The sequence below is a fragment of the Acanthisitta chloris genome, unplaced genomic scaffold (genome assembly GCF_000695815.1).
Source record: "Acanthisitta chloris isolate BGI_N310 unplaced genomic scaffold, ASM69581v1 scaffold7791, whole genome shotgun sequence".
Lineage (NCBI taxonomy): Eukaryota > Metazoa > Chordata > Aves > Passeriformes > Acanthisittidae > Acanthisitta > Acanthisitta chloris.
In genome coordinates this window covers 103,026-115,917 of record NW_008657594.1, presented here as the reverse complement: position 1 = coordinate 115,917, position 12,892 = coordinate 103,026, and the positions used below count along the sequence as shown (strand labels likewise).

Below are 12,892 nucleotides of genomic sequence, written 5' to 3'. Positions count from 1 at the left end.
AGGCAGAGAGCAGAGAGCAGGCAGTGGCTCTGGGTCTCTGCTGGCTGCCTCCACTTTGGGTTGTTTTACAGTTGATTTGTACGTGTAACAGGCAACGTTTCTCAGCTGTCAGTGACATTAGGAGCTGAAATGCCGTAGAAATGAATGGCCATTTGTCACTGCAAATGAAGTCTGCTTGCTCTTTCTTTTTGCCTTTCCTTTTCAGCTGGCCAAGCTGAGGGCAGTGAGGACAGAGAGGATCACCCTTCCCCTCACCTACACACACCCCATCATGCCCAGCCTAGAGGGGCTAGCTGGGATGCTCTCACTGGAAGATGTGCTGCTGGGAGTAACTTCTCCTGCCCAGGACGTTGGGCTGTGCAGGAGGCTAGCGATCTCCCATTTGCCTGGGCCCCCATGGTTTTAGCTGCTTGATTCCCTGCTGGGAAGGAGCTGCAGGCACTGCTCTGCCCTGCCAGCTGTGCTTGGCCATCTCTGGCAACAGCTAGCATTAATCCTTCTGCCAGCCTTCGGCAACTGCTTGCCCAGCCCACGCACTCCCCTGTTCATCCTGATCCCATAAGCTGCCTGATTTGTCCTTAGCACCCTGAAACCCATTGTTCCTCCAAACCTGCATGTATTTGCACAAAGGAGCATTTTTGAAGCACTGAGAAAGGGGTGAGACAACAAAAGTCCCCTTCCATGAGGACATCATTCAGCCATCACCAAAGAAGTGGGCATGCCATGTGCCTGGCCAGACTTCTCCAAAAACCCATCCCTAACCTCTATGGGTGAAGACCCATAAAGAATAACTGAAAAAGAAGGAATAAAAAAAAAAAGGAGGGATTTATAAGCAAGGAAAGCAGGATTTTTGCTTTCTGTTTGCGGCACGTGGGACTGTTGGAGAGACATGATGCAGACAGGCAGCACCCTGGCAGCAAGCAGAGGGCTGCAGCTCAAAGGCAAGCGGCCACAGCAGGAGGAGCTAGTACTTTATGAGGGTTGTTAAAAGTTTGGGATCAGCTGGGAGGGCAATTTGGATTTTGGTTCTAATTGCATCCATTCTGATTTATCATAGAGGATTCAACTCCTGGCATTTTGTGTTCTCTCTGAAATGCTGGCATAGCTGGAAGTTGGGGAAAGAGGAGACGCAGTAACAATCTCATTGTTTAGTGTCTGACGGCCTGACTAGCTAAACATCTGCTTGAAATATTAATAACTGTCAGATGGGAACAGCTCGGGGGCTCTATACAGTTTCACACCATCTGTTTGTAAAGTAAACACACTTACGCACAGGCACATATACCCAACCCTTTTGTCAGGGCTTTTATTATCTGGATCGGCATGCCTGCATGGATGGGAGACCAGGGGCTACGTCATGGGAGAGCAAGGGACCAAGGAGGGGGCCAGGAGGACAGCCAGAGCAAATTCATTGGAGAGGGAGCCAAACAAACCCATCTATGACCAACAATAGCAGTAGTAACATACCTCAAGCCTAGCAGGGGTTTGATGCTCCCTGCTGTGACATTCCCCAACCCAGAGGAGCTTGGATTCCTATTTCAATCATTTTTCAGCACAGGGTTTTGTTGTGCTTCTTGCTGTGCCCCACACTGGCACTGACACTGACTGACATTGCTCTCATGCACCAAGAAATGTGTCTTCTCAAGGTGGATTTTGGGTGCTTCCACCAACACACGCACGAGGGATGAGTCCTATGGAAACGCCCCCTGCTATCACCACCACCTCTGCTTGCTGCACCACCATTCTGCTCCCAGCCATGTAATACCATGCTCTGCTAAATACAGTCATTCCCCTCTTTTTCCATCCTTCACCCTTTTATTGGCTCAACTGGCCCCAATTTGCTTGAGGAACATTTTGCCTCCAAACAGGGCATAGAGAAAACCCACACCAAGACCATGATCATGACCACTGGGATCAGTGTCTGCAGATGAGATATAGCGCAGGACTCTCTTTGAATTCCTAGTGTGGTAGGAAACAAATACACATCTTTCCAGACAACAGGAAAGGCCCGTGGGAAGGCTACGTCTCACCACTGGCATCTCCCAATGTTCCCTTACCAGGCTCCCAAGTCCATCCCTTGGACTCCCATGGAGCCACACACTGCCAGGGACTTGGCAAAGAGAACCAGGATGCTCATACTCACATGGACCTGAAGGACAGTGGTACCCACGGTGGTGTTCTCGAAGAGGCTGACATTGTACAGGACCTTGCTGAAAATGGGGCGGTTGTCATTCTCGTTGATGAGGTTAATCTTCACACGTGCAAAGCCCACATGGTCTGGGACACTCTCGTTTGCAAAGAGCTGGGAAAAGATGGGAAGTGAAGAGCAGGGATAGAGACACTGTTTGCAAAGCCTGGGAGAGTTACCTATCCTTTAGTGGAGAAAACAATGCTCTCCTGAGCTCCCATACCAGATGAGCCAGCTCAGGGCAAACCACCAACAAAGCTGGAGCAGGAGGATGGGAGGGGCTTTGGCACCTGATAGGTGCACTTTAAACAACATTTAATGCTCTATAAAGCTTTTACAGCCCCACTCTGTCTAAGCTCTTGCAGCTGAGCCTTTAGATGTTGGAAAGAGAAGGCGCAGAGCAAATCTCTGCCCCACCTCCTTTGCTTTATTATTATCTCCATTTTTTGGCGATTTTGTAGTGTTCCAGAGTTTCAAAGTGTGGATTATCACAGAATGGTTTGTGTTGGGAGGGATCTTTCAGGGCCACCTCGTCCAATCTCCTGCCATGGGATCTTCAACTAGATCAGGCTGCTCAGAGCCCCATCCAACCTGACCCTGAATGTTTCCTGTGATGGGACATCCACCACCTCTCTGGGTAACCTGTTCCAGTGTTTCACCACCCTCATGGAAACAAACTTCTTCTTTATATCTAATCTAAATCAACCCTCTTTCATCTTAAAGCCATCACCCCTTGTCCTATCATAACAGGCCCTGCTAAAAACTTCATCCCAATACTTCTTACAGGCCCCTTTCAAGTACTGAAAGAGAGAGGCAGATGGTTAATGGTCACTCTTAGGTCACCCTTTAAACTATGGATGTCCCATAGAGCATGGGGGTGCAGCCTTACCGAAAATTCGTAGCGAGGAATGGTCTCAAAGTCCAGTGGCACTGCCACGCGGACACGGATGTCTGCCTTCCCCTGGACAGAGGTCGGTGAGATGATGAAGTGGTTGGAGTTGTTGCCCACCAGGTAAACCTCGAAAACACTGTTGGGTCCCTGGGAAGAGAAAGTGTTTTATACAAATTCCATATGGACTTGAAAAGAATGAGAATGCATCCCTGGAATGAACCTGCACAGCACATAGATAGAGGGAAAGCCCCTGTTGCTGTTTGAAGGCCCAGTCACCACACAGGGTATCACACACAAGGATTTCATTGCCTGGAGCTGGGGGCACATTGTGGGTGCCTCTGCCATGCAGAAGGCTCTTTCCAGTAAGAACTGGGAACTGCGAAACTCCTCTCCCAAGGCCTGGCTGGCAAAGCCAACATACTGATATTTGCTCTGGGTATGGCACCTTTTCAAAGCATGGCCCAACAGAGCTCATGAAAAGCAAGTTCAGAAGCTGCCAGAGCTGAATTTTCGATTTTCCCTGAGTGACCTCCCTCCTATCAGAAAAAGGGGTCAATTAAATGCACCAAGGGGCACTAATAGCAAAAGCTGCCTAAGTGTGACCGCCAAGAGCCAGCGACTAAAGCAGGATCCCTTCTTGCCCATCCATGATGCTGAGGGCAAGCTGAGCATTTCTGGCAGAGCCCTGCAGCAGAAGCAAACCGCACAGAGCCACACCAGGATACCCACTGCCTCAGGAGCCCTGCAGTGTTCCACTGGTGGACCATGGGACTGAGTATCCCTACAGAGGGAACAAAAGGAAACTATCTCAGGGCAGACTTGGCTCCTTCCCTGAGCTGTTTTGCTGTCAAACTTGGAAGTGCTGATCCCAGCACTAGTGAGGAATGCTCCCGACACCCTTGATGCACACCTAGGAGGGAGGAAGCAGAGGATACAGAGAACGGCAGGAGGAAACATCACTCCCCAAGCCTCTATTTCATGCTCTATCATTAGGTTGTCAGTTTACAACAAATGACCATTTTTCACCAGCAACAAAAAGCCACTTCATTGAGGAATTTCTGCCTGGCTCTGCTGCCGAGCCCTCAGTGTCTCTGCCAGGACTTGGTGCCTGCCCTGCAGTACACGAAAGCACCTTTTGTGGCAGCGAGATGCGAGGGATTTTCTTGGAAGACAGAGAAGAGTGAGTTTGTTGGAGGCATGAGATAAAAGTTGAAACATCAAAAGAAACCCAAGTGTTTCTGGGAAGAGAGCTGGGTGGATTAATTCCCCTCCAGCTGGGCAAGGAGATCAGCCTCCAGATACCCACCATCCCTAATTACCAGCCCCTCGTGTGCCTCAGTCTCCCCACTTGACGTCTGGGGAGGGGGAACACAGCTGCCTCTTGGGAGGGCTGCTGAGAGTTGCCATTTATATATTTTCTCGGCTATTTATTTTTTTGTTTCGGCCCCCATGCTGCTTTCCTTGCTCCTGGTTCCCGGAGCCTGTGAGCCCCCTGTGGATGCCTGAAAGCAAATCTGAATATTCAAATTGTTATCAGCTGCCCAGCAGAAGGGGCTGACTAAGCCCAGCTCACAGCAAGGACCCCCTGCTCCGGAAGAAGCCATAGGGAGCTGCTTACATTTTCCTCACCCCTTCCTACCTGTTCCTGCCACCCAGAGCAAACAACGGATCTGAAATGTGGTTGGGAAGAAGAAAAACAAGCACTGCAACCTCGGGCTCTCAAAGGTCCTAGTGTGCAGTGATCACAGCTGAGCATCATGTCTTTGTGGTGCCAAGGATGAAGATGGGGTGCACAGGGCTGCCATCAGTGCGTGATCTGCTTTACCTGCTCATTCCCCGACCTACCAGCTCCTGCATGGCTCCAGTTTTTCCCCATCACCGAAAACAAACCAGGTCCTTTGCCTCCCTTTAGAGGCACAAATTAAGGAGCAGCCTGCCAAAGCATAGCAACCCTACAAAAATAAACCTGTCTCCATCTGAAACAAATTGAGCCATAAAAAAACAGGTTTCAGAGGAAGTTTGTTCTTGCCCAAAGCTGGGATGCAGCCTCACGTTTCCCAGCTCCTCTCATCCCGTGCCAGTGCATGGGGCCAGCTCTCGCTGTGGCTTGAGGCTGCTGCCCGCTGCCTCCTTCCCCACAATCAACCCTCCTCCCAGCTGTAGCCAGTGCCACAGCTGATGGAAACTTCATGTCAGTTCAGCTAAAAGACAATTGTAGCTGCATTTGGGCATAATTATGACTTTGTTCTTTGCATGTGTATTCCTCAGAGAGTGTAACAGGAGCCATGTTGTGGCCTTGCTGCCGCGGTGCCAGCATCAACCTCACACCGATACCCCTGTCCAAAAAAGCCACCACTGACTGATCATGCTTCTTTCTTAAACAATTTGTGACAGAACTGTTTGCCAGTCCCATGTGCCCAATATCCCTCTGAAATTCCAGGGACCTGGAGCAGAAGGGAGAATCCCATCCCTGGACACAACTAGGACTGGCAGGCAAGGGCAGAAGCTCAGGCATGAGGCTGTGAGATGCTAAGAGGCGGATATGGGTGTCCCTTCAGAGATCTCAAGCATCATGTGGGACCCACTCATGCACCTGCTGTGAATCATGCTAAAAATCTGCTCTCCCAGCTTGCAAGCTGCACTCACAGGGCACAGTTCACCACAAATCAGGAAACCCCTTCTCCCATCAGGAGGCCAGGGGCAGACACATCAGCTGTTTCAGCTGGGACTGAGGATGGATCATAATTTCTATCCCTGCATTTTCACCCAATGTGACCCTCTGGCTTCATCCATCACTCCTGCTCCCACACAGTTCTTTCCTCATGGGAGCACACTTGAAAATGCTTCAGAAACTATTCCACCTTCTAGCAGTCAAAGCAAGTATTTAGCATCGCTTACTGGTGGCTACACAAGAAAACAAAGTGAAAAATAAAATAATCCAAATCCCTAGACAAGCATCAACCCCTTCTCAACCACACCACTCCCTGAAATCATGGAGTAATGTAAGGATAGGTTGGTGACCTACAATTATTTTCAGCACAAAGCAAGCTAGATTTGGGAAAAGCAGCCTGGGATCCTCAGTTATCTGCTCTTCACACTGCCTCAGTACAGGGCTGCCTTTGGCTCTCCCCAACCTAGTTCAACTGCAGTTTGCTTTTCCAAAATGGAGAATTCTACCTTCCTGAAGCACAAAATCCAGCACAACTCCAGCTTTACTTCCAGCCACTTTCTAGGCACAGGCTATTACCTACAACGAGCTGCAAAGGGTTTGATATCCCTCATTCTGGGAAGTCTACAAAGAAAGGAAAGGGCTAAGAGTTCAGGAATGGAGGAGAAGGAAGAGGGGGGGAAAAGCATTGGGTTTTTTTGAAAGCAATTAGTGTCTTTTTGCAGGGCTTGGATACCTTGTGGCTGGTTCCAGTGAGTTAGAGACAAGTAATACTTAATCCTTCCTTTGAAAACACAAGGCACCAAGGGGGTTATTCTCTCCACCCACTTTAAGGCATTTAATTCAAGTGCTCTGAACAGCCTCTCTGGCATGGTCTGTCTCTCTCCCACTGCCCAAACAGCACTCATCACCCACCCAGCACCCATCACTCACCCACCACCAATAACCCTTTGGAAGGCTCACTGGGCACAGGCACTCGTCCCCTGCATCCCTAAGGCCCTCACTGAGGTGGCAGGTGATACAGGATGCCTGGAGCAAAATGTTCCCCAACCTTTCTGATCCTCCTCCCCATGCTGGCAGCCCTTTTCTCCCATCTTTTCGTCCATCCTAAGTGTCACTCCTTGCCCATTCCCTCCCTCCTGGAGGGTTTTCTCCTTCCCTGCTCTCCCCAGGTTATCTGCTGAATTCCACACACGCCTGCACAGACGGGATCAATCCGAGGCTGCCTCGCCTTCAGCTTATCTCTGCTCCAAATGATTGATTTTCCCTCTTTAAGGGTAATTTGCTGGTGAATTCCATGTATTGCAAAAACCCCTGTGAAATCTAATTCAGCCCGACTGGCAGCTGGCACTTTCGGGAGAGAATACTTGTGTGCCGTCAATTCCCCTTTACAGCTTCTTGCCGTGTAGATCATATTTATAGTGCTTGTGCTTGTCATATGCATATATATGCCGTGGATGATTCATACATTGCACCTGCACACGCATGGGCACATGCAATGTCCCTGCACGAGTCTCCGATGGAGCTCTGTGCAACAATGAGTGTATTCCCGTGGCCTGGATTTTCTTTTGTCAAATTCCCCATCTATCTTCCTCAATATGCTTATTTTAGGGTATTGTTTCAAAATTATTTTCAAATGTCAGACCATCACCCTGGTGCTTTAGACAGCCTCTGCCCTTTTCTTCCTCTTCACTCAACCGCATCAAGGAAAATCAAGTGGAAGCCACGGTAGAAGAGCTGGTTTCCCTGGCATGCCCTGGAAAAGGATGCTGCCACTTCTCTTAACACACCTCTGTGTATCTCACAGTCATAGGAAATGGGGGATGCCCTGAAGGATGTCCTGATCCTTTCCCTGCATGGCCAAACTTTGCCTTCTCCCTAAGATACTGCATCAAGCCACCAGACTGTACAATACCAGCATATCCAGAAAGGATATCAGGATGAATTCCTTCACAGAAAGGGTTGTGTGACTGTGGAACGGTCTGCCCAGGAAGGTGGTAGAATCACACCAGTCTTCTGCAGTGTCCAGTGGAGTATAGGCTCAGTCTAAATACTGGGAAACTTCCATGGATTTTCATAAACAGCTCTCAAATGGCTTTGGAAAGGTATTCAATGGTTTGCTCTTTATCTGGCAGGGAGGGAAATTCAGCTGCACAGTGGTTAATGTGTTTTTCTCAGTTCATAGAATCTCAGAATGGTTTGGGTTGGAAGAGACCTTAAAGCTCATCTAGACCAACCCCCTGCAATAGGCAGGGACACCTTCTACTAGCCCAGACTGCTCAAGAAGGACAAAACACTCTGCAAAACTTGTGTACCAATTTCTCCTTCATTCAAGTGTTTTCAATAATCCACAGAGAATGAAAAAAAAAAAGGCCAGCACACCTGGTTGAACACCTCTTGGCTGCACCCCAAATCTGTGCCTGGAGTCCTGGAGTCACCTCAGCTCAAGTGCATCCTCTTGAGATGCTCCCCATCCCACCTTGCACCCAGCCAGCTCCTCTTGGAGCAAGACCATGACCACGTTTTGGGGGACAGCAGCTGGGAATTTGCAGGGCCAGACTCAGAGGAAAGAGCTTCTACTTGGAGGTACCTGCTTAGGTACCTTGTCTGAGAGGTTAGTGCCAGCCAAGCTCCAGAGAGGCACTTAAACACAGAGGTAAAGCCAAGCACAGGCTTTCAAGTGCAGTCTTGTGTGCCACGCAAATACATTTTTAAGTGCTTTGCTGAATCGTCTAATCTAACTCTTTCAAAAAGCCATCATTTAAGTTTGTGCAAAACATACCAGAAGAAAGAAAGACCAAAACCCACCATTAAAATAGGCTGTGTGGGCTTGACTATGAAAACCTTGTTTAACAGCCTTGGCAGCCCACATGACACCCCTTTCCCCAGCTCGACAAAGGCACAACTGGGGGTGATGGCAGGCAGGCTGCCCACGGATAGCCTGCGTGGAGCAAGGTCCAGGCATGGAGTGCTCCATCCAGGCAGGACCTCAGCAAGCATGAGGGCTGAAGGAACAGAGCAGGAATTTTCTGGAGGGGTCAGAACAAGGCTGGGTGGCTTGGCTCAAGAAAGAAATCCATCTGCTAAGGGGCTCTCACAGTACTTCAACTAAGTAAGTTGGGAGGCAGGAGACAAAACTTGAGAAAAATGATCTTCCCAAAGACTCTAGCTTTGATTTCCCATGTCTCAACCCATCTGCTCTCATTTATTTATCTGTTCTCCCTGGAGACATGTATAATTCTCTTCTTGTTTTCCTTTGCCCCTTACACAAATGAGTCATGTCATCTCCAGCATGAAGGCCGTGCTGCCGAAACAGCTTCTGTCAGCCACATCCCCAGTCACATCCCTGCCTGAAGACCTTGCCCTTTGCCAACACATCCCTCCACCTCTGCACCCACAGAGAAAGCTTGACGACATCTCAGCTACCTCAAATCCAGATGGTTTATAAAAACTTCACAACTCTCACGAGGTACTTCAGCATCCAAATTATCACCATCAGGCAATGATCTTCCCTTTCTGTAGGTTTTTACTGAAAGTTTAGGGGTCTTGAGACTTCTAGAAATACACTGCCTGAGAAGCATTGCTAGAACAAGCCTCGCTGCACTGTACAGTCCCACTTCTGTTTCACATACATATTTTTCACAGCCTGGGTATCTTCTCCCTATTTTTTCCTCTCAAAGTGCTACCTCAGTGGTTAATCCAGATGCAAGCAAAGATCCACCACAGGATAATGCAGAAATGGAAGACCCAATTGCTTGTAACTTCCCTCCCTCCAGATATTCCAAGAATCAGCTCTCCTCTGCTTCTTATCAGGGAAAACAATGCCATGGTCAAAGTAATCCTTGATAACATGATGGTCTCTGAAGACATGTACAGCAAAACTCCTTCAGACTCCCTTTGCACAAGAGGCCCTCTCTCAGCAATTTTAAAAATCTCAGCCAATTCTTTTGGGGAAATCTCAGGAAGTTAAAAAAATACATCAAAAGAATGGGGTCTATTTTTTGCTGGTGCAATGGGGAAAGCAAGGCTATTTTTTATTCTCCCATTTTAAAATTAGCAAGACTGAAAAGTGAATTCTTGAATGGAATTCACTGCAGTAAAATGAGCTTTTAACCAGAAATAATGACAGATCCTTCATCCTTCTGGCACAAACAGAAGCGTTACAATGCCCTTCAAGAATGGATCTGCTGACATCTCTCAGAAAGCACGACAGCGGCTCTATTCAGAAACTATCCTCAGCATCTGTCATATCCATATCTTCTTTATTAGCAATTGACATTTTCAAGAAAAAACAGACTCTTTATCTGCTTAATAACTCATCTGCACCTCTTCAGGCTGAACTCATAACTCCTGGATGGTGACATCATGTCACAAGTAGATTATTAGCTCTGTGTCATAATCACTTCAGATGAAAAAAAATGGGATTTCTAGGTGGCTTGACAAGACACTGTGAACTCCACCCAGGAGTTGGGAATAACAAATCCATTGCCTCAGCCAGCAAAGGCATCTTAGAAGAGGCACATTTTAATCGACCCCCTGGGATTTTGGGGGTCGGGGGAGATGCTCCATTTCCCATTCCTCAATGCTATCACATCATTTACCTGAAGCATCTGGCAAACATCCTGATGCTGTTTTGCCATGATGCTGGATGGGGCAACCTGGTCTAGCAGAAGGTGTCCCTGCCTGTGGCAGGGGGATTGGAATGAGATGATCTTTCAGGTTCCTTCCAACCTGAACCACTCTAGGATTCTATGATGCCATTTATTGTCTCCCCTCATCTCCCACTCAGCTTGAAGAGGAATAGGGACAGAAGGAGTCTGTAGCCAGAGCCTTTCTAAGGGATTTTGGAAAGCTCACCATGAGGTGTCAGCACTTGTTTGAAGCAGACACCACACAACGTGGCCGGGTTGGAGGGGACCAGCACACAGAAGCAGCCAGACGTGAACTGCACAAGTCAAATAATCAGAGTAATTGAAGGCTGCAAGCCCAAGGCTGGAAAACATGCTGCAGTCCCTAACATGGCATGGATCGGTGCGTGACAAATAGGAGCTCCATTAACACGAGGGAGGAACAAGCCTCCGATGCTCCCGGCTTGTTTGCAGTGATAAACTGGTATCCCTGTCCCCCCCCACACTAGTGGGTATCTCTTACCTCCTCCCTGACAGCTCCAGCACCTGTCCTCGCTGGGGCTTCCCAGAGCTCCTGTCTGTCCCCTCTTTGCAGATCCCCTGGGACCCCAGCAGAAAAACTCCTCCTTTTCTAAGCCAGACTGGCAAAGCACTGCCCAACAAGAGCCCTCAGAAGCCGGGGGAATCAGCATCCCACACAATCCTATTTTCTGGCTCTCAGGGGCCATACAATCCTGACTGCATTAAAGCTTGTGTCGTGCCTGTGCCCTGGGGAAGGAATCTGCACTTGAGGTACTCAGCAAGCAGAGCAACAGCACCAGGAAGAGCTGAAAAAGTGGATATCAAGATATAACCTTGCACCTTTTCACAGGTTCATCAGTGACTTATCCTTCCCTGCAGACTCTAAAACCACACCAGTGCTACCCCAAAAATAAGGGACAGAAGCGCCTGTGGCAAGGGATATCTCACCTCATCTTTGTCCTGCACCTGGATGAAGAGGGGAAGGGCAAAGCCCACCTGGGCCAGCTCTGTGATGGTCACACTGTACTCCGAGCTGTTGAACTCGGGCGCGTTGTCGTTGACGTCGATGACAAGGATAGTGAAGGTGGTGGTGACAGTGGCATCGGAGGGTGTGCGGTCGTCATTCAGCTCTGTCCCCTGCAAGGACAGAAAACAACAGGGGAGCCTTTATTTGTCAAAAAGAATAAATATCAAAGAAAGCGTGCATGGTGCATGCCATGATGAGAGACTCTTGCAGTTATTTCTTCCTCTGCTTTGCCATGGAAAGATGCTTATTTGGCTCTGACACTGTCCCACACTGCTGGCTCATTAAGACACAGAGATGTTGTCCCAACTTCAGGCCCACAGTACTCTCATAAACCTTCTCAGGGGTGTAACACTTTCCTGGGGATCATCTGTCTCCATCATGCAATAGGCTGACAAGATCTGGAGTCACACTGGGGTACAAGTAGGAGATTTCCCTACCACAAGCATTTGAACCAAAAAAAAGTCCCTTGTGAGATGCAGAGGACAGTCCACAACATAAGGGAAGGCATGATGGAGCAAACAGCACTCCTGTTCTTTCCTCTGCCATCCCCTGAGGTGGAACCAGGAGCAGGCAGCTAACCACCATAGCACTACTGAAGGGACAGAGAACAAGGGCAACAGAGGAAAAGAAGATTTAGACCTTAAAATAGGTTTGACAACACATGTCTAAATACAGAGCTGAGTCATGACTCTGCATCACACCTCTGCCTCAAGAAGGACTTTAATTTTGCTTTCCCATTTTATTGCCAGAGAAGCAAGACTCATGAAACAGCCTTTTCAAGCCGAGTCCCTCCTCTTGTCCTTTGGATAATCTTCCTTTGCTGTGGGCATGGAAAAGCAATGCTAACACGACCCACACGGCTCATTGCTATTCACTGCTTCTGCACACAACAGCAGAACAGGCTGATCCCAACGAGGAGCAATCCAGCTGTATTTTCACTGTGTGCTCCAGGACGAGAGCAGCAGAGAACATTTTGGGTCCTGGGGAAGCAGGACACAGAGAGTTGGCATTTGCAGGAGGATGCGAAGTTTGTGGGGAAAGGAAATAAAAATCTATTGGATCAACAGAATATAGTATAGAACTCCATTATCATGCAGGGAGGAAAATGGGCAAGTTTTCAGGCTCACAAACCTTTCCAAGATAAAACAGATATTTTTGTCCCTATTAAAACCAGACAATCCTCCCTCTCTAGATTTTTGAAACTATAAAAGCCCAAACCAAGAGAAACCAGGGATGGATGTGCATCTTTCTCCCATGCACAAAGCCTTACAGTACGACCGGTGCCTGGGACCAAGAGGGTCCCTCCAACAAAGCATCCCACTTGCCAAAACAAGAAGACAATGTGCTGGCTGCTGCCCTCCCAATCAATGACCCTTCCTACAATGCTGATTTTTCCCCACCCTGGCCCAGCAGAATCTATACTTCTAAATGTGTTTCCGACCAGCTGCCCAGCTTGGTATTGATTTTA

The 12,892-nt window shown here is 48.5% G+C and overlaps 1 protein-coding gene across 1 annotated transcript in view; it reads right to left on the bottom strand.

The window, feature by feature from the left end:
- Window positions 1-2,057: 2,057 nt before the first annotated feature.
- The window catches only part of LOC103811781 (cadherin-23-like), a gene marked incomplete at both ends in the record, with an annotated part of 103,086 nt that continues 92,251 nt past the window's right edge, over window positions 2,058-12,892 (bottom strand). The window contains 3 exons of the mRNA XM_009084777.1: window positions 2,058-2,302; window positions 3,078-3,227; window positions 11,346-11,534. Coding sequence (XP_009083025.1) covers window positions 2,058-2,302; window positions 3,078-3,227; window positions 11,346-11,534 — 584 coding nt within the window. The remainder of the gene's footprint in view (window positions 2,303-3,077; window positions 3,228-11,345; window positions 11,535-12,892) is intronic.